Source organism: Nestor notabilis, unplaced genomic scaffold (genome assembly GCF_000696875.1).
Source record: "Nestor notabilis isolate BGI_N333 unplaced genomic scaffold, ASM69687v1 scaffold20725, whole genome shotgun sequence".
Lineage (NCBI taxonomy): Eukaryota > Metazoa > Chordata > Aves > Psittaciformes > Psittacidae > Nestor > Nestor notabilis.
In genome coordinates, this window is record NW_009930866.1 from 1 (window position 1) to 25,162 (window position 25,162).

Genomic DNA, 25,162 nt, shown 5'->3' on the forward strand with positions numbered 1-25,162 from the left:
GGGCTGTCGCCCAGCGACCTGACCGCCATCCAGTGCAAGAACGTCCCCGACTACCTCAACGACAGGACGGTGCTGGAGAAGCACTTTGGCCAGTTTGCAAAAGTCCGGCGGGGCATGACCAGGCGCAATAAGAAAATGGCCATTATCCACTTTTTCGATCATGTGAGTATTGGAAACAGGTGGCACAAGAGCGGGTTCAAGTCTGCGGGGCTGGGGGGTTGGGTGGGTGCAGTGAGAACTGCTTCCCTGTTTGGTAGCGCGGTATGGTTCTCATTTGGAAGAAAGCTGTGTAGTGTGAGCACTGTGTTACAGACAGGGGTAGAAGCACATTGAACTGCACCTAAGGCATGGTAGGTACCAGAGCTCTGCCTGGTTTTAGCTGTCCTGCTAGCATCCAGCTCAGATACCAAATGGAATTTCTGTAGAAGCCAGTCCTGTTCATTGCATGTAGGTCTTAAGTAAGTGACTAAAACGCAGTAACCAGAATCTTTGAGAAATTGGTCAATGTTTCTCTGGCAAAACCTGCCCGGACTATTTTGGTGTGATGCTAATGGATTTTCATGTTTTTGTGCTCTGCTTTTGTTTTCTTTCAGGCCTCTGCAGCTCTTGCCAGAAAAAAAGCAAAAGAGTTGCACAAAGATATAGTAACATTTTGGCAGAAGAAGAAAACAAGTAAGTCTGTATTTCCAGATAGGATTACTGGGTAATACGTGAATGGTGTGCCTTCTGCTCGGTTATTGTGCTAAGATGATCTCCGTATAGGAACGCTAAAGCTCCAGAAGTGTAATTATAGAATCCCAGACTGGTTTGTGTTGAAGGGACCTTAAAGCTCATCCAGTTCCAACCCCCTGCCACAGGCAGGGACACCTTCTACTAGAGCAGGTTGCTCCAAGCCCCTGTATCCAACGTGGCCTTGAACACTGCCAGGGATGGGGCAGCCACAGCTTTTCTGGGCACCCTGTGCCAGCACCTCAGCACCCTCACAGGGAAGAACTTCTGCCTAATGTCTAACATGAATGTACTCTTTTTTAACTTAAAGCCATTCCTCCTTGTCCTATCTGTATAGGCCTTTGTCAGAAGCCCCTCTGCAGATTTCTTGTCGGTCCCCTTTAGGCACTGGAAGGCTGTTAAGTGGCAATATTAAGGCTGGTAACCTGTTAAGGCTGTTAACATATGGGTGATGTTAACTCTGTGCTCCTATCTAGAAGTAGGATGTTCTTTGTGGATGTAAGAAAACCCAGTTTGAAATGCCTTGCTGCCCACTTCATGTGGGCACTGAGCACTGAATTAAGGAGCACTCTGGAGTGAGCGTCTGTGATGTAGAAGTTGCTGTTTGGCATATCAAGAGTTGGACAGTACTTGAACCAAAAAGAGAACAATCTACAGATAACTGAGTTCAGCAGTGGGAAACCTGAATTCCAGACTCTGCTTGGAATTAGGGCAAGTTGGCTATTCACACCTTAGGCAAATGCTGGAGTTGTCAAGTGCTTTGTTTTCCTTAGCTTTGTAAGGGCTGCATGTGTGCTTTGGAGATCCTAGCCTGGGGATAGGCTTCATCTCTCAGCAGATGCATGGTTCACCACAGCTTTGACCAACCACATACTTGCCTTCAAACAATTAATGGCTGCAGAGTTGTCTTCCTGAGAATGAACATCTCGAAGCAGCAGCTGTAGGGATGCCTGTTTGCCTTTGTCATTTTATTGTGGTGTTAAGTGTATCAAAATGTGAATGGCAGCAATTTAAAATAACTAATCTGAGAGAATTTAAGAAATCCAACTGATTGATTGAAAATTTGTTCCTGAGAGAAGAAATCCGTCCTTCCTGCAAGGTGTAGATGTAGCTCTTGAAGAAGGCACACCAGCCTCAGTCTGAGCTTGGGTATGTGAAATAGGTACTTACAATGCTTGAGCAGGAGCACTGGGCGTTGTGGTTTATTGTAAGTGGAACGGATTTGGTATCCCATAGAGAGTTATGGCTTGTGGATTATACCCCAGACCCGAGGGAACTTCAGTTCAGACAATGCTCAGACTTCATCTACTGACAATCCACTGACTTTCTGTAGTTACTACTATGTGGTATTTTATTGAAAAATACTTCTTATAGAACAGTGAAGCTGGCTGGCAGTTGGCAGACTTACTCAGTGCAGCTTCAAGTTGTCCAACTGACTCTTAGCTTTATTTTCTAATAGTTTTGTTTTGGTGGGGTTTTTTTAAAGCAAACTGTTCACCACCACCCCTATGGGGGAAAACGAGTTGTTGCTTAAACCAGCAAGTACCTGGCTTCATGTTTATGTGTCACTGCAGGTCCAGCAAAAAGAGAGTTTTCATCCAAGGAGAAGAAAGCAGGTGAAGATGAAGGAAGGCAAAGCAGTGAAGAGCAAAACTATCAGCATTCCCCTCTTCGAAAACCTTTAGTAAGATCTTCTGGCAGCGGTGTCATACCTGGTAGAAGGTATGTCTGCTCTTCTGGGAGCTATGTGGCAGAAAATGGGGTGGACAGGGAAAAATGATGATCTGTGTGTGCCAAATAATCGTGTTCTAATCAGGGAGTGTGCTTCCCTTGTCTTTCCTGGTTTGTCCGAATTACAAGGTCACAAATGTCACACTTGGTCAGAAACATACTTTTAAGGTCTTTAACTTTGGTGCACATATTTCTTTTGAATATTTTGTTCATAACAGCATGAGCAACAGCACCTGCAATAGTGAGGGACAGGGCAATTGAATGAAACTGAGCAGGGCCAAATTAGTACCAAGCAGTGAAGACCCTTTTCTGTGGTCATGATTAAATAAACCTCTGAAATGAATAGTTTCATTTCTAGGCAATTATAGTTCTGTGGAAATAGAGTTCCCTGTTCAGAGGTGATGGTGAGTTTGGATTGTTGTCTTGTCTCACTTCAAGTGAATGGTTGTTGTAGAGGAATATTCCTGGTTTGTGTCAGTTGCTGAAATGACAGGGTTGTCATCTCCCTGTGGCACCTTAATGGAGTGTCTAGTTTGGTATATATACCAATATATACCTATTTGGTATAGTTAGTCATGTAATCATAAGATCAGTAATATGCTGTGAAGGAATGAATGCTCCTTGATTTACAAAGTATGTTTGTATCTGGGCCCTGTAAAATCTTTTAATAATCTCTGTTTCTATAGGAAACACTATTTATTCTCTTTTTCACACCAAACAGCAGAGTAGCTTCTGGCTTAAAATGCAAACTGACGTGCTGTAGTGGTGCGGAAATACTGCAACAGCCATCTGGTTTTATCCACTCTTAAGAGGCCTTCAGGAATACCAAACTTTGTGGTACAAAGTTTGATGCTTTCACCACAGTCCGGAATGCTTGGCAGTGTTGTCAAGGCAATGCTGAGTATTTGAGCAGATTAAATCCCTGTGCTAGTGTTAGCTTGTAGCAACCTTAGTATGTCAATACATACTTGCTTATTTGACACAGTCTTGTGAATAAAATATTTTTCTGAACAGAGATACCCTAAAGAAAGAGTGAACTGATTAAGGCTGGGGCATGCATTAATAGGTTATTGATGGTAGATCTTCTGGTTTTAGTTCTCCAGCAAAGAAGTCTGGTCTTCGAAAGGCACTGCAATTTGAAGCAGAAATGTTTGATTCTACTTCTGAAGGGCAGAGCTCGGAGGCCTTGGGAGCTTCACTCTCATCTCTTGGTACCCTGGTAGGATTAGTGGCTGAGACATCTGAAGAGAGATACCGTCTTTTGGACCAGAGGGACAAAATCATGCGACAAGGTAATCGCACAAGTTAATGAGTGTAACGTCTGCTTCTCTGCTGGAAAGAGATGAAGTGTTTGGTGTCTGTTGCAAAGCTGTTGTGGTATTGTGGAAATGGCTTTAAAGAGTGTAACATGGAGCAGTCTAAAATAGCCTTCTATTGTACTTTTATACTTTAATTTCTTGTAGAACATGCAAAAACCTGTTTTACTTATTGCACATGTTTATTTCTTGTGGAAAGTGAATAGCAGACTGTTCCTCTTCTGTGAAGGAGCCTGTGTAGGGAGATCTGCACCCCTGCAGGCTCACTGAAGAAAGCTACCCAAAGCCTGACTGTGTTTCTCTAAATTCACACTACTAATTATTTCAAGGAATGGCACTTCGTTTCAGTGCTGGGTTGTAAAGCCTTCCATCCTCTTCTTGCCATTTAAAAGCTGTCCCTACTTTTAAGATCTTACTTTTAATATCAACAAACAGGTTTATCATCCACTTCATGTAGAATTGTGAAATTGCTAGTGCTTAGTTAGGACACAAAACATTGGGTATCTTTTAGAGGTTTCAATCTTTTCAATGTCAATATCCAGGTGGGGCTGTAGGAGAAACTTTCCCAGACAAGTGGTGCAACTCTGAGACAGGCCCCAGAGTGGGAGAACCCCATCCTTTTGAGTTTCTGACCCACTGCAAGTTGTGGGGCATAGCCTTGCTCTGAGTAGAAGTAGGCTTGAATCTCTAGAGACCTTTTCCCGCCAGCTCTTTCTGTAACTGTTGCTCCAGCAATGTACTTCTTGACCAACATACAGACCCTGGCTGTGAGGCATCTGGCATGCTTAGGCCTGTGTTGGCACATCAGGATAAAAGCTCATCACAAAAACAAACTAGTGCTTAGTGTTTGTTCAATTTTATTTACTTTTCTCTTTTTTTTTAGCCCGAATCAAAAGGACTGATCTTGGCAAAGCAAAAACTGTTGTTGGCACTTGCCCAGACATGTGTCCTGAAAAGGAGCGCTACATGAGGGAGACGAGAAACCAGCTCAGTATCTTCGAGTTGCTTCTAGGATCTGACAAGGTATGAGCCCTCTGCATGAGGAGGTTTGTTGTTCCTAGGACATCTTGCTGCTTACGTAAAGGTGTCAGTGTTGTTTAGCTCAATTACAGGGTTAATTCTGGTGGAAAAATTCTGGAGGCCATTTCATTAATGTCTCTCAATTCCTGATTGTAAAAGGAGGCTAGAAAATTGCTTTTTCACTCTGTCATGGCTTTCATTGAGCTACAGATAGGCTGTTAGAACTATAGTTCTAAAACTGTAGAGGAGCAGGTTTTGAAGGTTATGAGACTGAGTCAACACTTAGGATCCTGTCATAAAAGAAAATATATTTGCTATTGTAGGAGAATGAGCATGAGCTGTTAGTGTGAACAGTGGAGAAACTCCTTCAATAATTTGCTCCTCACTAAAGTAAAGGCATGGATGGGATGAAATCCTCTCTACTTCTGAAAAGTTGAACATATTCCTTGGACTTTGATTCTTTTCTCCGTATCTTGCAGGTAGATCATGCGGCAGCAATCAAGGAATACAGCAGATCTTCAGCAGATCAGGAGGAACCTTTGCCCCATGAATTGAGACCCTCTGAGGTGTTGAGCATGACCATGGACTATTTAGTGACAAACATTATGGATCAAGGAGAAGGAAACTACCGAGAATGGTATGACTTCGTCTGGAACAGAACTCGTGGAATAAGAAAGGTAAGTGCTGGTGGATGGAGGTATTTGATAATAGAAAGCAAAAGATCTTGTAATGCCGTAAAAAGTGAAGCAAAAAGCAGTAGTAATTTAAATGCTTTGAATTGCAAAGTGACTCAGAGCGTGGCTGAAATGAATTTTCCAAAGGTAGTGCCTTTGGAAAGTTGATTATGCTCTTCAGCTGTAACTGAAAGATATCATGCAGCGTGTTTTGTATCATTCTGGCTAGGATATCACCCAGCAACATCTCTGCAACCCGCTGATGGTGTCTCTGATTGAGAAGTGCACTCGCTTTCACATCCATTGTGCTCACCACTTGTGTGAAGAGCCCATGTCCTCCTTTGATGCCAAAATCAACAATGAGAACATGACCAAATGCCTGCAGAGCTTGAAGGAGATGTATCAGGACCTGGCTAACAAGGGGATTTACTGCAAGAGTGAAGCAGAGTTCAGAGGTTATAATGTCTTGCTGAATCTCAACAAGGGTGATATTCTCAGGTGGGAACAACAGATACCACTTGTTTTCTTTCCTTGCTTCTCTGAAGAATTGAGATTAGGATTAAGTCCTGAGAAATTGTAATGGAAGCAAAAAATCTTAGTTGCAATAAGAAAATAAGACAGCAACTTTGTTCTGTCTCACTGAACAACTCACTAGAACTTTTGCAGGTAGTTTAAAAAAAGCCCCAACCAACCAAAAACAAAGTTAAATCTTCAATATTCTCAATCAAAGCAATATTTTTTATTTTCCCAGAGTGGTATCTGAGCTTCTCTGCTTTATCTGCAGTAGGACCAAGGAAAAGGAAGAAAACATTTTGTGGGCAGAGGCATACTTCGCTTTTCTCGTCAACCTATTAACTGCATCCCTCCTTAGACATTGGAGTGATGTGCCTAAATAATAACAGGCTGATGATGCAGGCATTGTTAGAAGATTAATGATCAGTAAATAATGCTGCAAATTCAATTCACAGCCACTTGTTTTGGACAGGAGTTGCATGTCTTGCTTATAGCTCCTCAGTTTAATTCCCTTTTGTTTCAGGTTGCTATTGAATTTTGATTGTTAACAATTGAAGCAAAAGGGTTGTCTCTGTCTTTTCTCTCCACAGAGAAGTACAGCAGTTTCATCCAGAGGTTAGAAACTCTCCTGAAGTTAGATTTGCTGTTCAAGCTTTTGCTGCATTGAACAGCAACAACTTTGTGAGGTTTTTCAAGTTAGTGCAAGCAGCTTCCTATCTGAATGCCTGTCTCTTACACTGTTACTTCAACCAGGTGAGAAAAAGGCAGATGGATGTTTTCTTAAGTGTTAATAAGAAAAAAAGAGTCTGTGACTTTTGGGAGGAAATCTTAGCAGAAAACTTGGTAGATATTTAGCCTTAAAAATAATCTTATTGCTGCTTCTTTAGAAGCATTTAAAAATATATCAAGAATGTTCAGCCGTGATACAAAAAGCAAATACTAAAATGCTCTTCTTGGCATTTTTTTCTCCATAACTGTGTACAAAACCATAGTATTTTCCCTGCAAATAACTGGGAAGCAGAGAAGTGGGCCTAAGACTTTCAGAGGAAGCATGAGCCTGCAGTTTCAGAAGCCTTTGCAAACTTTTTCTTCTGTACAAGAGTCACAAAGGGATATGCTCAAAATGAGCAGCATCAAAGAGGAGCAGAAACTAGAAAGCAAGTACATAGAGTTTAAAAAGAGTTAAATCTGAAGAGTCGTGTGGCTATTTGACAAAGTACTGATTTCTTTTAAACATGATTTTCATTTTTATAGTACACTTCATGGTAACTTTTGGGTTCTCTCACTTAGTACTTACAAGGCTTTTTCTTTTTGTCTTCCCCTAGATCCGTAAAGATGCTCTCAAATCTCTCAATATTGCCTACACTGTGAGCACCCAAAGATGTACAGTGTTTCCCTTGGATCACTTGGTCCGCATGCTCCTGTTCAAAGATTGTGAGGAAGCAACTGATTTTATAAGTTACTATGGCCTGAGTGTATCTGATGGGTAAGTGTAAGGAGAAGGGCCCAGTGGAGTAAAACTGATGTTAGGTGAAGCATTAAAGTGGATAGGCTGCTCCTGCTGTTTGCAACCAGGAAAAGTAAAGAACAGGCAAAGGAAAAGGGCTGGGCTCTGTAAGCAAAGCACAAGGACAGTGATGGGTACAGATTTTAATCATCTGTGCTATTTTCATTTTGGTAATTATGAAGATGTCTTTAATTTTACATCTTTCAAGAAATGGGGTTTGTATCCCTGTAACTAGCATGACTTCCCCTTACAACTTTTTTGCACTTGTACTTTTACTGTTTTTTTACTTGGTTTGATGAGGTGACAAGGGATTTCAAGGCACCAAAATTCCTTCAGCCTTCTGAAAGGTTGAATCTGGAACTCTGTATCCACTGGATTCTGAGGTCCTTCTCTCTAGATAGAGACATTGTGGATAACCCAGGAGAAAAGATAAATACTTTCAGGTTCTTATCTTGCAGCTGAATTGTAGGAAAGGAGGATACAGTTCTGCCTCTCAGGAAACTGGCATTATTGTGATGTATGTAGGGCGGGATGAAGGTCAACAGTGCAAACCAGTTTTTCTTAGGATGTTGGAGGCCAACAGTTTGCAGATAAGAGTGTCTGCCATGGAAATACATCCGGTGTAAAGTGTGCTCATGCAGACTTCCAATCTCAGGAGACTGGAAAAGACAAAAACATGTTAGCATGCCAGCTAGTGTTTTATTTCCTGTTAAGAGTCTGGTTTGAAAGAATGAATTCACCAGACTACAGGTGCAAAGATAATTGTAGCTTTTAAAATTACTTCTGTAGATAGCCCTGGCATCTGTCATGTGGAATGTGTCTACCCTGAAGCAGATCAGCAGCTGGAGCACCTCCCATACCAAGACAGGCTGAGAAAATTTGGGCTCTTGAGCCTGGAGAAGAGAAGCTGCATGGAGACCTCAGAGCAGCTTCCAGTGTCTGAAGGGGGCTACAAGGATGCCAGAGAGGGACTCTTCATCAGGGACTGTAGTGACAGGACAAGGGGTGCTGGGTTCAAACTGAAACAGGGGATGTTCAGGTTAGATAGGAGGAAGAAGTTCTTTACTGTGAGGGTGCTGAGGTGCTGGCACAGGGTGCCCAGAAAAGCTCTGGCTGCCCCATCCCTGGCAGTGTTCAAGGCCAGGTTGGACAGAGCCTTGGGAGACATGGTCTAGTGTGAGGCATTCTTGCCCGTGGCAGGGGGTTGGAACTGGATGATCTTAAGGTCCCTTCCAACCCAAACCATTCTAGGATTCTATGTAGTCTAGGTAAAACTATAATATACACGGTGGATAAAGGTTAAAAGAAGAAAGGGACAGAACAGTCCACAGGGGTGCCCAGAAATGTTAGTACAGTTTGTACACTGGGAGGTTAGGTGTGAGGACAGTGCTCTCTGCCTTCCCTGTTCTGGTTCCAGCCAAAGATTGAGATCCAGTCTACAAGGAGCAAGCCAGAGTGCCCAGTGCCTGGCACACTTTGCCCCCACTAACTTAAAACCTGTAGTTTACTGGAGCTTGGAGGATGCACTCCTGGTTTTTATCTTTTCCAGTGCTTATGTGGAGCTGAATCGTTCAGCTTTCTTGGAGCCGGATGGATTACCCAAACCACGAAAATCCATGTTTGTCAGCCAGAAGCTAACTGTCTTGGTTGGGGAAGTTGTAAATGGTGGGCCATTGCCTGTGGTACCTGAGCATGTACCTGTGTCCAGCTTCAACGGACAGAACAAGTACATTGGTGGAAGCACCTCTGTGGATCAAGCTAGTATTAGCCAAAAATCCAGCGTGGAAACAACAGGTAAGAGCAGACATGCAGTTTTAGATACTGCTCAGGAATATACTACTGGGTTGGCTCTGTGAGGAGTTCAGTTTTACAAAGCAAGAACTGTTCTGGACTCATAGGGGTTGAAATTTCATGGAAGTTTGGATGCAATGGAAGCATGCTTTGATTTAAATGTACTTAGGTATCTGTAAAAGCTAAGAAACAACCTGATTAATAAAACACATTCCCTAATACAGGAAACACACTAAGGGAAATGAGCACAATTTTGCTGGCATGGGTGAATGTCCTGGGTTCAGCTACAGCAGTCATTTTTCTCCTTCTTAGTAGCTGGTGCAGGGCTGTGTTTTTGACTTTCAGCCTGGGAACAATGCTGATAACACCGATGTTTTTAGTTGTTGCTAAGTAATGTTTACTCTGACCAAGGACTTTCTCAGTCTCATGCTCTGCCAGGGAGGAGGGGAAGCCGGGAGGAAGCAGAGACAGAACACCTGACCCAAACTGGCCAAAGGGGTATTCCATACCACAGCACGTCATGCCCAATATATGAACTGGGGGGAGTTACCCAGAAGGCCCAGATCGCTGCTCGGGTCGGGCTGGGTATCAGTCGGCGGGTGGTGAGCAATTATATCCTCTCCCCTTGTTATTTCTCTTATCATTATTATTGGTAGCAGTAGTGGTTTGTATTATACCTTAGTTACTGGAGAGCTGTTATCTCAACTCGTGGGAGTTACATTCTTTCCATTCTCCTCCCCATCCCTCTGGGAGCAGGGGGAGGAAGAATGGGGGGGAGTGAGCGAGTGGCTGCGTGGCTCCGAGTTACCAGCTGGGCTTAAGCCACGACAGTGAAATAACTAGGTATTTGGCTCCTTCAGACAGGCAACTTTCCTTTTCAGTTTGCAGGTTTTGTATTGCAGCTGTTCACACTATGTGTATAAAATCATGTTGGTTTTCAGGTTTACTGAACATAGGGTTTTTTTGTTGAAAGTACAGCTCTTCTATTTATTCAGGAGGGGGGTGCAGGTGCTAGGTGTACTTGAGTTAAAACAGTTGGTTTACTGGGAGTGTATATAATGTGCATTAAGAATTTTAATGTTTTGTATAAAATATTCATAAATTAATTTCTATGATGTAACGGTATTTTTAACTTCAAGGCAGCAAGCCTCTGTTATCAGCTTGTTTTGTGATGAGGTTTATCAGAGAAGCCAGCTTTTGAAGATAATACTTTTGCTTCTACTTGTGACTGACCTGGCTTCCTTAATTTTTCTTCTCCTCCCATCCCAAGAAGGAAGAGTGGAAAGCAAAGGTGTGGATTTAGATGCTGCAGCAGTAAGAGTCCAGCCTCAAGCTCATCTTCTGTCCTCGCTGTTACCTCGTCAGCTTGTGCCGGTGCTGCCTCCTCCACAGACCATCTCCCAGCCTCCTGGACAACCTGAGCCTCTCTGCTCAAAGCCTCAGCCTGTCTACACAGACACAGTAAGGAAATTTAAATCCATTATGAAGTGTATGAGAAAGATCTGTGAAAATAATAAAAGATAACTGAGTTCTTAGGTTGTTTTAGTTTTCCAGAATCTGCACGTGTTATGTAGAATCAAAAGGAGATGCTCCCTGCTTTAGTGTTTTGGATACCTTGAGAACTTGTTTCCTTGGACTATTCTGACAAGAGAAAGTCTTGAATGATTTCACATGCAAGCCTGATGTAGGATAACTGGTTCTATATGTTCAGCATTTACTTGAGAAACCTCTAAGGAGAGAGTCAGAAAGTGATAGTAGAAAGTGATTATCTTTGACTTAGTAGGTAAACTTTACTTTAGTGAATAATACTGAGCTGTTTCTTAACACCACAAATACGAGACATGAGGAAGTTTCTTCTGGTGGATATATGACTAGTGATGTTAGATATTGAATGTGTACCCTGTGTATCTGTGCTGCTTCCTCTTTTTCTACCTTCCACATATTTTTAGATATGTACTAATGCCGAACACATCTCAGAGTCCCTCATTGCTTTGTAAACTACAGCTGCCTAGTCTACCTAAACATAGCTGCATTTCAGTGATGGTTATACCTGGTCATTTGGCATTAAATCAGCTGGAATGAGAGAAACTCTCAAGTAAGAAAATAGGAATCCCTCTCAAAATTCACTTTTAGCTACTGTTTCCTAACTTGAGTTGCCCTTATTTATTACAGAAAGCTGCTTCTTTTTCTGGGCTGTTACTAGCCTTTAGGTAGTATAAAATTTCCCAGCTGTTGTGTTTGATGAAGTTAGCTTAGTTTGTAAGTAGAAATACAGGTAATATTGCCAATTCCAGTCAATTAAACAAGGCTGAAGAGACTTACTCCCAATTCACATGTGCCCAGGCCATCCTGAGCAGGGCTACATCTTGCTTCAGCTGCTTCCTCTGCTCTGTTGTAGGACATCGCAGAAGTGGTGGACGTGCTCTTGCAGGAGGTCCTCAATGCAGAGTGCAGCGAAGTCAGCAGAGCAGGAGTGGCTTATGTGACTGCTGCCATCTGGTAAGGAACATTTATTGCTGCTACTCTGGCAGTCAGTCATCAGAGCTGCAATTTGCCATAGCTGCACCATGTGTGAAGATCATAAGTCTTAAGCAAGGCAAGGTCTGTAGTGGAGATAGTCAAGTATGATACAGTAGATGACAGTATGATCAGTAGAGACAGTTGAGGGAAGAGCAGACCTTTCTTCAGATGCCTGCCACCTCTCTGTTACACACCAGCTAGGCTAATGGAAGGCTTACTGCAAACCTCTTGCCTTGCATGACACTCACACCACTGCTGCAAGAAATGTGTGTTGTGGGAGGGAGGATGCCTGAAGGGGGAAAAAAGGAATAAATCCAGATCTGGTTGCTTCTCTGCTTCAGATAATGGCTCCTCTTCAAGGCCATTGGTAGTCGTAGATGTGAGTTTGTAACCAAAACAGTGTTATTAATACCCCACTATTTTGACTATTGCTGAACAGCAGTGGCTCAAGGCCTGCCTTGTTTCCCACTCTGCAGACCTTGGGTAGGCTGGGGGTGTGCCAGAGGCTGGTAGGAGACACAGCAGGGACAGCTGATCCAGACTGATGGAAGTCCATACAATGTGATGTCGTGGTCAGCAATAAAACTGGGTTTGAGGAAGAAAGTGGGTTTTCTGCTTTCCAGGGTGGCTGCTGACTTGAAACTGTCAGGGACGCCTCACACTAGACCATGTTTGCCCAAGGCTCTGTCCAGCCTGGCCCTGAACATTTACCACTTCTGGGCAACTTGTTCCAGCACCTCACCACCCTCACAGTAAAGAACTTCTTCCTTGTATTTAAACAGAACATCCCCTGTTTTAGTTTAAACCCATCACCCCTTGTCCTGTCGCTACAGTCCCTGATGAAAAGTCCCTCTCTGGTATTCTTGTAGCCCCCTTCAGGTACTGGCAGCTGCTCTGGGGTCTCCACACAGCTTCCCTTCTCCAGGTTGAATATAGGGCTTTGAATGAAAACTTTCTAGCTTTGAAAAGAGACTTGCTCTTTCTGCACAGCACCTCGGAGGCTGCTGTAGAGGAACTCGTGACTGAAGTGACGGGGGAGATCCTCAGACAAGTGGCTGGGAGCGTGCTTAACGCGGAAAGGGAGCGTGTCAAAGAGGAAAGGCGCAGAGTAGAAGAAGAGAGGTGAGTGGCTGCTTTTGCTGTGGGTGGTGGGCTGTGTTCATCCTTAGGCAGTGTTAACAACAGCTGGTGCCAACCTGAAGCCTTGCCCATGGGCTCAGCCCCTGTGTTTTTCTGACACGCCAACAGCACTCAGTTTGTCTCACCCTGGGATTGTGCAGGCAGGCTGCCCCTTCCACGTGCTCGTATTTTGGTGACCTCAGAGCCACTATGAAAATGGTGGCTGGGGATTTTGGGAACTTTAATAACCCAAGGGCTTCCAGAGAGGGAGATGGATCCCAGCTCTGCTGTATGCAGGAACTTTTCCTTCTGAGTGAGTTACTTGTCTCTAACTTACTGTGATAAGAATCAAATCACCCTATTACTATCTGTATTTTTGAAGGAAAACTGGCTCCATGTGAAGCTGTTTATCTTTGAAGAGAGAAATCAGCTGGTGGCAACTCAAGTTTTGTGTGAATTAACTGTCTAACACTGCGTGTAGCACTTGTGTAACTAAGCAGCAGGTTTGCAAGCGTAAAACTTCAATCTTGCTACTGGTTTAAATCTTTTCTCTGTCCTTCCAGGCAAAAGCAGGAAAAAGAAAAGTTAATAAAGCAGTTGAGCCAGTTGGTGGGGATGGAGTTAATGGAAGAAGTAATAAAGGAGAGTGTTCAAGAAGCTTCAACCAATGAGTTAAAGTAAGTACAACATACTGTATGCTGTACTTTCGTGTAGGATGCTTTCCTATGGGTAAGAATTTGTCAGGGAGTGGTAGGATTCTTGCTTGGATTTCTCTGAGGTCATCTTCACTAAGCTACTTGAGAAGGAAAGTGTGCACAGCAAGCTGCCAGTTTGCAGTCATGCTGTCAGGCAGTAGTGGTCCTTCAGGGTGAAGGGTACAGAGGATTGTCTAGGGCAAGGCTGCCCTGTGTGCTTATTCTTCGTCTGACTCCCGCATGGCTCAGCTGTGGTCTCTCTTGTAGACCCTTCGTTAGATGCTCGTGGTCAGTGTAAAACCTTATACAACTTCTGACAGATCACAGCTCTTACTTGGAAGGGCTGTAGAACAGAAGTATGGAAAATCCCTTTCTTTTTCTAAATGTGGTGATCTTCCCTGTGTGCACCTCAGCTAATTGCACTGGCATTTGCTGCAGTCTCCACCTCACTAGAGGTCTTGGTTTGTTTCATTTTGAACTAGATGTGCCTTAGAAAGAGACCGGCAAGCCCGTATTGCCCGCTGTTCAGAAGAAGTCTGTTGTCACGTCATGGAGCTCTTTCTGGAGGATGAGATCTTCCAGATTGCTAAGGAAACCCTTCAGGAGCTCCAGTGTTTCTGCAAGTACTTACAACGGTGAGTTGCCACCCTGTAACAAAACTGCTTTTCTCAGGAGTGTAAGTTACTACATGTGAGGAGGGGAGCACAACTCCTTGGAGTCACGTAATGAGCTTGGTAGGAGATTTCATTTTGTTCATTTTAATCAGAGACTTTAATAATTTCTCCTTGCAGTCTTTCTGGTGGACACTTCTTTTTCTGGATATGGGCTAAGTGTTATGGGGTTGTTACGGTGTTCCAGGGTGTTCCAAGTACATTCATTATGTACTGCCCCAGCGCAGTCAGGTTGAGGCACATTTCAGGTGCTATCTCTCACCATGAAACAGGAAGGAGCAGAGTAGTGCCTTTAATGTGGGGCACCTCCCCTTGTAGTTTTCTGGCCTAAAATTGAGTTCATGGGTCTCTTCAGGACACGTGTTAATAGCCTTCAGTGCTCCTTTTGTCTGGATGGGTTTTTTGAATAGGGCACAAGGGCACAACTTTGAACGCTGCATGTGTACAGCTGGCAAGTCTCATCCTGTGCATGCTCCATTTAAGCTTTGGCTTTGCTGCTGTGTGCAGAAATGCAGCCTGAACCCACTGCAGCATCCACATGGAACCACCTCCCACTGTCCCCTGGGCAGGATGACTTGGGTGTTTGAGAGCCCAGTCCAGTCTGAAGAGCAAAGATGAGAAACAGAATCACAGAATGGTTTGTGTTGGAAGGGACCTCAAAGCTCATCCAGTCCCAACCCCCTGCCACAGGCAGGGACACCTTCCACTAGAGCAGGTTGCTCCAAGCCCCTGTGTCCAACCTGGCCTTGAACACTGCCAGGGATGGGGCAGCCACAGCTTCTCTGGGCACCTTGTGCCAGTGCGTCAGCACCCTTATAGAGAAGATTTTTTCCCATGAGAAAACCCATTTGGTCTGCAGAAGACTTTATTAATGTGACCTATTCTCTTCCAAAGGTGGAGGGAGGCAGTGGCAGCTCGAACAAAGCTGAAACGTCAAATGAGGGCATTTCCAGCTGCTCCCTGTTGCACAGATCCAGAAAACAAGCTGAAAGCACTGTCCCCCAGTGCAGAGTGGCCTGTAGCCATGGAGAACTTGTGCAAGAGGATTGTAAACCTGGGGAATGGAGGAAAACTGGGAGTCTCTTGCACAAGGTGAGGATACTTCTAGTGACAGCAGTTGGCAATCTGGTTTGTTTTTGGAAGGTAAGTCCCGAAGTAGCCCTTTTCTTCCATTGCAAATGTTAATGGTTTTGCAAACCTTAGTTCTTAAATAGCCACCAAAAGACACTTTGGGCATAAATGCCATGACGAAGACTGAAAATACAAATAAATCCTTCTTCTATTAGCAGCCACTTTCTAAAGTGTCTGCAGCACTTCTCAGGTCTCAGTGTTCCCTAAATTTAGTTAAAATACCTGTTTTACACTAAAAATTACAACCAGGTATCTTTTGTTTCCAGATTGAATTGGCTGAGGAACAAGACAGCACATGAAATTAAAGTTCGGCACTTCTACCAGCAGTTGTTAAGGTATGTTGGTGTTTGATCCTTGTTTTCTTTGTAAGCAAACTGTAACAGAAATGTCAAAGAGCTCCAAAAGGTCAATAAGGAATGGCAAATCAGACTGGAGCGTCCAGTGGCATTAAACTATCCGGTCCTATTGCCATGGGTGTAACTTTCAGGAACTAATAGATATTATGGGGTTTTCTGTACCTGGGTAGGATGGGATATAAGGGGAGAGGAGTAAATGAGCTGTTACCAGCCTGGGTTGTTGCAGAAAGGGATTGATGTGAATGTCTCCAGTGCAGCAGGAGGTCTGCTTTCTCACGGCTCATCGTGCATTCTGGTGGTCTGTGTGTTTATTGGGGCAGCATATTGAAGCAGTGTGGAAGTGGAGCAATGGTATATGGTCCACAATCCCCAAACTAAGGCTCCTGTAACAGATTTAGTAGCTGCAATTCTTGAAGGCATCTGGTGAAATAGATGGGCAGCACATCTAAGGAATTTGCTCTAATTTTGGACTGTTTGAACTGGACAGTAGCTACTTCCAGTATTGTAAGATACAGTAAAGAACTTCTTCATCAGGGTAGATATAAGGAGGCGTTGGAACAGGTTGCTCAAAGAAGTGGTAAATGCCCCGTCCCTGGCAGTGTTCAAGGCCAGGTTGGATGGGGCTTGGGCAACATGGTCTAGTGTGAGGCCTCCCTGCCCATTACAGGGATTGGAACTGGATGATCTTAAGGTCCTTTCTAACCCAAACCATTCTATGATTAAAAACATTCCCCAGGTGGGAATGAGCACTAAAGGGGGTGTCTCTTCACCAGTTTATCTCTCTCTTTTTAAGTGATTTAGCTTGGACTCCCTTGGATCTTGTCTCATTAATCACTGAACATACTCCACTTCAACAAGAACAGGTTTTTTGGAAGGTGATACTGGTTTTGCCAAATGATGATGAATATGTGGAGGATGATCCCAGCAGGTAAGTAAAAGAGCTGGTTGCTGGGTCCCTTTCTCAAACAGGACAGTCAGACAGCAAAACAGTAGTAGTATACAGTCCTTGATGTGTTCTTGTTGTCACCCTGTACTATGCCAAATTTCCAGGCTTTGTTGTTTTGGCTTGTGTTGTTTTTCTCCAGAGTGCTCTAAAGAATATAGCTGTAACTTACTGCAGTGGTCTGGATCTCCTGACATTCTTCACTGAATTCCTGTTGCTCACACTGAAAACAGAACCCCTTGAAATGTAGATAATTTCAGGACATTTAATAGCTATTTAGTAAAATCCAGGCAATATGAAGGCTGAGGTTATGATAGATTGTGGTGTTGTAGGGGTGTTTGGTGCTTAAACTCTTTGTTTTTTCCAGGATACTGGTGGATTGGTTGAAAACCAAGTTTATGGGAGACAAAAGCTGGGAGAGAAACACTTCCCATGCAGAAGGTAGAATTCAAACACTGACACTACTTAGCTCACCTGGCGTGCAAGGGAGCAGAAGTATTAAAGTCAGTGTGTGTGTAAAGGTAGGTGAGAAAAATTTCATGATACCTAGCAGGCTGTAAGAGCAGAATGTGCTCTTTTCCAGCGGCTGTTGTGTAGAAGCTTTTCATCCTGTGTCCTATCAGATAAGGGGAGATGATGCTGGAGTGGTGGGATTGTTGAAAAGATCAGAAAAAAGATGGATTTTTTTTCCCCTTGATTCCAATCAGTGGAGTTAATACCTGCCTAAGCACACTGCAATAGTTAGAACCTCAATCAGCTCCATTCCTGATGCCAAATCAGGTGCTGAAGTGCACTTTTGTGTTCACCTGCATCTATTCGACGCATCTGTGTTTTCCAACAGCTCCTTGTCCTAGGATTTGTAAAGCTCCTGGTAATGAATGTCAAACCTGAATGCTAATGATAGTACACTGCAGATATTTTGCTATGAAAATACCTTTGTTTAGCTTTAGCTACGTTATTGTTACCATCTTTTTTACTTGTATAGGTGGCCTATGGTGCACTCTCTAATGCTGAGCTTGACGCGGCTGAGATGCAAAAAGACTTGCTTGGAACCAGTGGTCTCATCCTTCTCCTGCCACCTAGAGTTAGGAGTGAAGATGTTTCAGAAGATGATGTTTATTGGCTTTCAGCTTTGCTGCAGTTGAAACAGTTGCTTCAGGCCAAACCTTTCCACCCAATAGTTCCTCTGGTTGTTCTAGTCCCTGGTCAGGGAGATCAGGCCATAGAGAAAGAAGTAGAAGAAGGTATGTAACTGTTTCTGTGCCTTGTAAAAAAACCAATGTGAATGTTTAGAGCTGCCCCGAGTAGAACTATTGCAGTCTCTCAAATACATCACCTACTAAAGGGGGAAGGCTTTGCGAGAAATTCTGAGGCCTTAAGAACAGATCAATGTGGAAAGAGATGAACTTTCTTTTGGCTTCCAGTTTTCCTTTGCACACAGTGTTTGATCCTGGGTGTTTGTGGGTAAGGATGGAAGGAAGAAGTGATGCTGTGAACATATGCAGAGTGTGTGGTCAGAGGAGGTGTGTTCTTTTTCTGCGTATATACGGCAGGTTTTCTTCTTTTTAAGGTTTGATGCTGCAGGACTTGATTTCAGCCCAACTGATTTCAGACTACACCGTTGTTGAGCTCCCAGGTTCTATCAATGACTTACAAGGCACCAGAAGGGTAAGAACAGCAGCTCACATAAAGAGATAGTCGCTTCGTCATTAGCCTCTCAATTCCTAATACCTTAGAAGGAATGATTATGTTCTCAGTAGCTTAAATTGCAAATGACTCTTGTGTAACGGGGTATTTTTTCTGTTGGAGTTTCTGTAATGTAGTTTTTGCTCAGAAAGCTCTTTTACCCTTTGTTTTCACACACTGAATTTGCCGCAGTGGGGTGCTTGCTTGTTAATAGTGATTCCAACATCACCCAGAACTATTCTGCTATATTTCTGCTGATTTTCCATTATTTGTGACTGTTCTGTTCTAACTGAGTAGAGATTAGTAGCATTTGCTACATAAAAGATTGTTTCCTCTGTGTACTGCTAAAAACTGCACTGAGATACATCCATTCTTGTCTGTCCTGCTGGTGCTGACTAGCAGGGGTGCACTGCTGCCTGACAGATGAGTGCTAGAGGTGGGTAATCCTTTGTATCCTTAAGCTCCCAGTCCTAAAATACAAAGGACCCTTTGTAGCTCTTCTGGCTGCTGTGAGATCACCAGTATTTTTCCATCTTGGTGGATGGGACTAAGGGATGCCTCTGTCCTCTCACATATGTGAAGGATTGTACGTATCTCTCCCTGACAGCTGCTAGACACCTGCTTCTCCCCTTGTCCTTCAGTTTGTTGTGTGCTTGGCAATAGTGGCCTGAAGACATCTCAAAAGCCCATGATGATACTTAAGTCTAAAATAGTTTCTTGTGGATGGTTTGGAGAGGTGGGAGAGGGTAATGGCCAAGAGCAGTCAAGTTGACTTGGACCAAAAGCAGCTTCAGCCCTGCATTCCCTTCTCAAGGTGCTTAAGAAAGCAAGTGAGAACAAGCCAAGCCTACAGTGATGCCCCCCACAAACCCTCACAGCTGGCATCTCTCTGTAGGTCAAGAACTGACAGGATCAGACATGGCTTCTTTGGATATAGTCCAAATCCTCCCAGATAAGTTTTTGACATCCCCAGAGTCTTATAGCAGGGAATTTCACTGCACGACTGCGCCTGGGGTGAACAGCCACTTTCTGTCTGTTCCTGAGCCTGCTACATGTGAATTTGGCTTGTGACCACCTAGTTGGGGAATTATTGTTGCAAATATTGGGATAATGAGAATTGATTTGTTTGCATTTTGCTGCATAGTATCTTGAATAGTGTTACATGGGCAATGTTTGAGGCCAGGTTGGACACAGGGGCTTGGAGCAACCTGGTCTAGGGCAAGGTGTCCCTGCCCATGGTAGGGGGTTGGAACTGGATGATCTTAAGGTTCTTTCCAACCCAAACCATTCCATGATTCTATGTCAAACTTAGGGTAGCAGGATTGAATCCTTTGCATCCTAATCACTGCTGGGCAGTTTCCAACCACCCTGTTTTGTGTGTCACAGATCTCTGCAGCTGTGGGCTGGCTGGTTTCCCAGTGCCCTGAGTCCCTTGAGCTCTGCAGTCAGACCCTTCAGGAGTACATTGAGGATGGGATCGATGGTGAATTTGGCAAGCGCTTCTACCATGACTGGAAGGAGAGGCGGTTAGCTGGCCTGCCATCTCAGGAGCCTGGGGTCATCATAGAGCTGTACAACAGCGTGCTGCAGTTCCTTTCAGATGTGGCATCCTCAGAGCACCTTTGTGACTTGTCTTGGCCTGTTACTGAGTTTTCAGAGCCTGGGGGTAGCAAGCAATTGCCCCACCTGCAGTGGAACACGACTGATCACCTGGCCTGGCTGAAGAAGGCTGTGCTGTCCTTCCAGATCCCATACCTAGATCTGCCTCCATTAGGCGGTACGTACTTCACACTCAGTATCCTCTTGGTGGCACATCATTCTCTCGGGTGTACCTGTGCTGTACTGAACTACCAGCTTGCAGGGTGGATAGTTTGGCTTAGTCACAAATTCCTGCCATTTACTTTGTTGGTTTATTTGGTTTGGTTTTTCCATAGCTCCTTGGCGTCCTGTTTGCCACATGATTTTTCAGTATGTGTCTCAGATTGCAAGTTCTACCCATACTCAACCACTGATCCAGTCTCAAGTGGAGAATCTGCTGAGCAAAACTTACCAGAAGTGGAAAAACAGAACATCTGGGAACTCTGATGAAGATGGACCTTCTGTTGATGAGATCCCTTGGGATGATATCTTGTTAGCCTGCATTGATCATAAACTGAGAGACTGGAAACCACCGAAAGTGCGAATTACTCCAGGTATTGTATGTCCTTCTACAACATGGATGGTACTTCTTGCATAAGAGTGTTTAATAACTTGACAGTCGTGCCTTTATGTGTGTCAGGGAGGGAGCTGTGACCTTCCTGTGCTTACTGCACTGTCTTCTCTTTGGAATGTGTGTTGATTATAACTTGACTTGAGCTTGTGATTAAGGAATTCTGTCTCTCTATGGTCAGAGTCTTCAACTCTCAGTAGGAGAGGGTTTACATTCAACCAAAGGCCAAGAATTGGTCCCTCAGAAGTCAGGTAAGCTCAGGTCAGCTGAGTTGGCAGCCACCACTGTTAATGAGCACTTCCATGGGTTAATGAAGTTTGTCTTGGGTTTGTTTGCTTTCAGTTTTAAGTGCGTGGGTTGGCTTTTGGTGCCCTGTTTGGCTTAACTATAGGGAGCTTCTTTAAGTGAAGTGACTACTTAACCTGCTGAATACTGCACTTGGATGCACTAGAATTTTTTTAATTAAGATAAAGCAGCATTTTACAGTCTTTCCCAGTAATCTGGTGTCTGTTGGAACAGTAAATCAGCTCAAAAACCTCCTTTTTACATGCAGATTGCAACTTAAAGCTGCTTGAAAGTGTACACACAATTTTTTCTTCATACTGGCTTAATACTGAGTTTCTCTTCTGAAGGGGAAAGGTCTGTTCTAATATTCAACACTGGTTTTGGGTTTATTCACAGAAGCAGTAAGTGAAGATGGTCAGATTCGTGTGTACTTCTTCAAGGAGCACTTAAAGAACTTCACTCTCCCTTTCTCATGGGAACAAGCCAGGCTGCGCACGCAGGAGGAGATCCGGCAGAGCCACATGAGGTGAGGAGCATTCACCCAGCATATGGCATCCTCCCAGGACGTGCTTGTGTGCATCTTGAAATGGTGTCCAAGGTGTGCTGAAACAGGGGAGTAAGTAGGGTTTCTTTCTACAGGGTTACTCAGCTCTCAAAGAAATGGGTTGCTTGGGGAGTGCTTAAAGTATTCAAAGTGGAGAAATTCTGCCAAGGAAAATACTGCTGAGGCTTTGGAATTACAGACTTGCAGTCTAAGCACACAGCGTGGAGGAAAAAATAGTATGAGGTTGGGGAAGAGCACAGGAATAAATCATGAGCATGTGCTTTATGCTCCCTTACAGCCTGGATCTGACAGCCCAATTACATGTTAGGTGGTTTGCAGATTTACTCTTTGGTAATTACATGTTAAATTTTGCAGCATTTTGAGTTCAAAAGGAAGTTTTGTCCCCAACTTGTGGGAAGATGTGGAAAATCCTCCTGCTAAGAGAAAATGCTAGTGGGGGCAGGCTGCCTTAGAGCTGTGTGGCGTTAAAGTATTTGAGATCTCAGGAGTCTAGCTCGCTTCCCTAACCTTGTTCAGGGAGAAGCCAGGCTCTCTTCCCTGTTGGAAGCTTAGGTGCTGCTCTGCTGTGTAGCAGGAGATGTTGGGTAGATACTTTGGGGTGAATCTCAGCCCCCTGTCAGGTTAGTTCCTCTCAAATCCCCCACACAGGTGGTGGTATGTTGGACCCTGGTGCGAGGGAATTATGTCTTCAAATGATCAATTCTTACTTCTGGCTATTTCCAAACTTCAAGTTGATGGGAAAAAAAAATCAACACGCTCATACCAGTTTCTGTGCTTTTGTTTGGTTTTGTGGTCTTTTCCCCTCAGGTCAATGGTAAAGTCTCCCATCTCTTTTAAGAAACCCTACAGCCTCTCTATGATGCCAGGTCAATATGGTTCTGGTATGAGCATGCTGTCAGCTCAGGAGAAGAGTGTTCCCAGTACAGATGAATTCACAGGCACTGCCTCAGCCCGGGAGCTTCTCCCAGAGCGTCTGTTGGCACAGTTGCAGCAGGAGAAGATAGAAAGCAGGAGGTAAGTTCCTAGAGCAGCATCCTTTCAGCTCCAGCCAGGGTTGTAATCAATTCTAGCTTGTATGTAATGGGAAACTGCAGTCCAACAGTGCTAGGAAACAGCCTTAGACTGTGTCCAGTTTCATCTAATTCCATCAAGCACATCAGTGCAGTGCAGTTTCCTGCTAGCTCCTCCTTGCACCACAGGAATAGTCCAGGACGATAGAAATACTTGGAGCTTCAGGATGTATGGGTCTTTCTGTACCACAACCTTCTATGGGTGGATTTTCAGCGTAGCAGTTTGGGTGTGTCAGACCATGTTCAAATGACTGTGAACATCAGACCCTTCTTGCAGATACTTCTGAACCCAAAACTGTTGGTTAACCCACTAGTTACAAGAACAAAACCAGGCTGACATTTGACTGGTGCTGTTCATTTTTCTGTCCAGGTTTGAAGAACAGTTGCATCAATATCTAGCTGAGGACATCAAGCCCTTTGGTGATTTCTTAGGTCTTCCTCTCTACCTGCCCCAGTCTCTGGTCTCCAACCCAAATGTCACCTGTCCATTGATGAAAAGTCCTGTGTCATCTGCTCAAGAGGTAAGAAAGGATGGTGCTGAGATTTAGCTGTAGTTCTAAGGAGTTCAGGTGCCAGATCTACTGTAGCTGCAAAACCTTTAGTGGGAATTATGTTGGCCTGCTGTGTTGGGTACACTTGGGAAACAGAACTGAAAAACTACACCTTGGAAATCCCTTCTTTCCTGGGAATGCTTTCTGCAGATCTGGAATAAGAATTCTTCTCAGGTATTAGTGCTTTCTGCTGCTGGCAGTCATGACACTGTCCTTTGTGGTGCTGCACTCTAACTTGGGGAATCGCTGTTGTGGGTCAGCTTCCCACAGTTAAAGGAAGGCTGCTGGGAACAGAAATAGAATGTACTATTTTTGCTTTATCTCCTCAGGGGTGAGGGCTGCTGACCTCCATGGTTGTTCTCAACCATGGGGGAACAGCCACCGAGCTGAGAGTTCTTTGTTGGCACTGGGTAATGTTTCGGAGTCTCATCTCTCTTCCTTCTGCCCAGGCTGGGAATCCAGAGGGTCACAAGCCTTTGGTGGAGGAGCTAAACCCCACACTGTCGGACAGACTGAAACACTTGCAACGGCTCCTCAGAGCAAACAAGGAGGGTGAAGTTGCCTCTGAGCTTCACTTATCTGCTCTGTTGGACATGGTGGATACTTAAGCAGAGTGAATGTGTACAGACCAAGAGACTCAGTGAAGAAATCCAGGTCTGGGTGATAGAACTCACAAGCTCCTGGGTTTGTCCTTCTGGGAGAAGAACACGTGGGGCTTGGGTCCTTCTCACATGGCTGCCTTGCACTGAGCTGGCGTGTTGTAGCTCATGTCACCCTCCGGCTCACTGCTGAGCTTTTGCTGGTCTGGAACTCCTCCTTTTCTGCCTCACGGGCACAGAGAGGAGGCAAATGCTCTTCTTGGAAGGCCTTAAATTGACACTTAGTGGTGTTTTTTCTTGTTGCCAGCTCTCATTGTGGGTAAACTTCAACTATAAGGTAGCAGAAGCCTCTGGGAGCATCAGAGGCAAATGCTGTCCTTAAACACAGTCCTTGAGTTGTTGTCCTGGCTTGGTGCTTGCTTACTCCATGCAGAAGCTGCCTTGCAGCAGCACTGTGGTTTGATAGTTGCTGGTTTGATACCCAGAGATGTCAATACTGCCATTCTCAAGTCAGTGCAACACTGTGGCTGTATTTTGTACTTGGTGATGCTCAGTGCAAATCCAGAAGGGATTTTTGTGCTGCTGGGCCCAAGGTTTATTGTATTGAATATTTAAAGCATTAAAACCAGCTGAGTTGCTTATTCTGCAGATGAATTGTCATGCTGGAAAGTGGGACACTTCCTTCAGCCTTCAGTAAACACCTGTGGAGAACTGACTTTCCTATTTTTGGAAGAGCAGATTACCTGTGTTCTCCATTAAAAATCTGTGGCTTTGGAAGTTGAAGGCTTTTGGTTTTAGTTAATATTGATTCCCAGTAAATGGTATGAAGATAAGACTTCATGTCTGCAGTACTCCTGTGCAAGTCATATGTGGTTTTATTATTACAGTATGAGAGAGTTCTCAAATCTCTGCCCGGTGAAATACAAATGACCACAGCTTTGGCAGTAACACTGATTCTCTGCCCTGTGAGAGACCAGTTGTCTGATTTGCTTCTACTTTCATTTGAAATTATCAGTAGTCTACATCTGTCATCTGCCTTCCAAGAAAGTAATTTTATAGTTTTTCTTTTAATAGCATTTGTATTATTTCTCTTTAACCTAGAATAGTAATAATAGATCAACATGAAGTTGAAATTTTGCTTTGAGACTGTTCCTACTACATGATACTTGTGTTGGCTGAATTGTGTTGACTTTGGTGACATGCAAAGTGGAACCTGAGTGATGCTCTTGGCTGTGTTTGACCCCAGTACCGCCGCAGATGTTCTCAAGTAAAGCTGTAAACCCCCAAAAAGCTTTTGGGGATGTAGTTCACACTGTCTGATGTAAATGTATTTTATACCTAGTAAATTTTGAGTGGCTTGAAATGGGCTGTTGCCTTGTTGCTGTGCAAAAGCTCCTGGTACAGGGTGCTCGCAAAGGGTGTTGTGGATGATGCTAGGACTGTCAAATGTGAATTACAGACTGGTTTGTGTTGGAAGGGAC

General features: G+C 44.1%; 1 protein-coding gene across 1 annotated transcript; it reads left to right on the top strand.

The window, feature by feature from the left end:
* Positions 1-4: 4 nt before the first annotated feature.
* MCM3AP (minichromosome maintenance complex component 3 associated protein) lies at positions 5-23,690 on the top strand (the record flags this gene model as incomplete). Its single annotated transcript, XM_010015625.1, has 27 exons — positions 5-162; positions 594-672; positions 2,304-2,451; positions 3,556-3,752; positions 4,660-4,799; positions 5,276-5,473; positions 5,700-5,968; positions 6,574-6,736; positions 7,309-7,469; positions 9,040-9,284; positions 10,552-10,742; positions 11,680-11,780; positions 12,792-12,923; positions 13,484-13,597; positions 14,098-14,250; positions 15,181-15,378; positions 15,684-15,752; positions 16,567-16,701; positions 17,084-17,237; positions 17,702-17,960; positions 18,287-18,384; positions 19,789-20,179; positions 20,337-20,594; positions 21,293-21,422; positions 22,269-22,475; positions 22,902-23,052; positions 23,532-23,690. Coding segments are annotated over 27 exons (4,658 nt in total), but the record flags the coding sequence as incomplete, so codon positions are not given.
* Between the last annotated feature and the right edge of the window lie 1,472 nt (positions 23,691-25,162).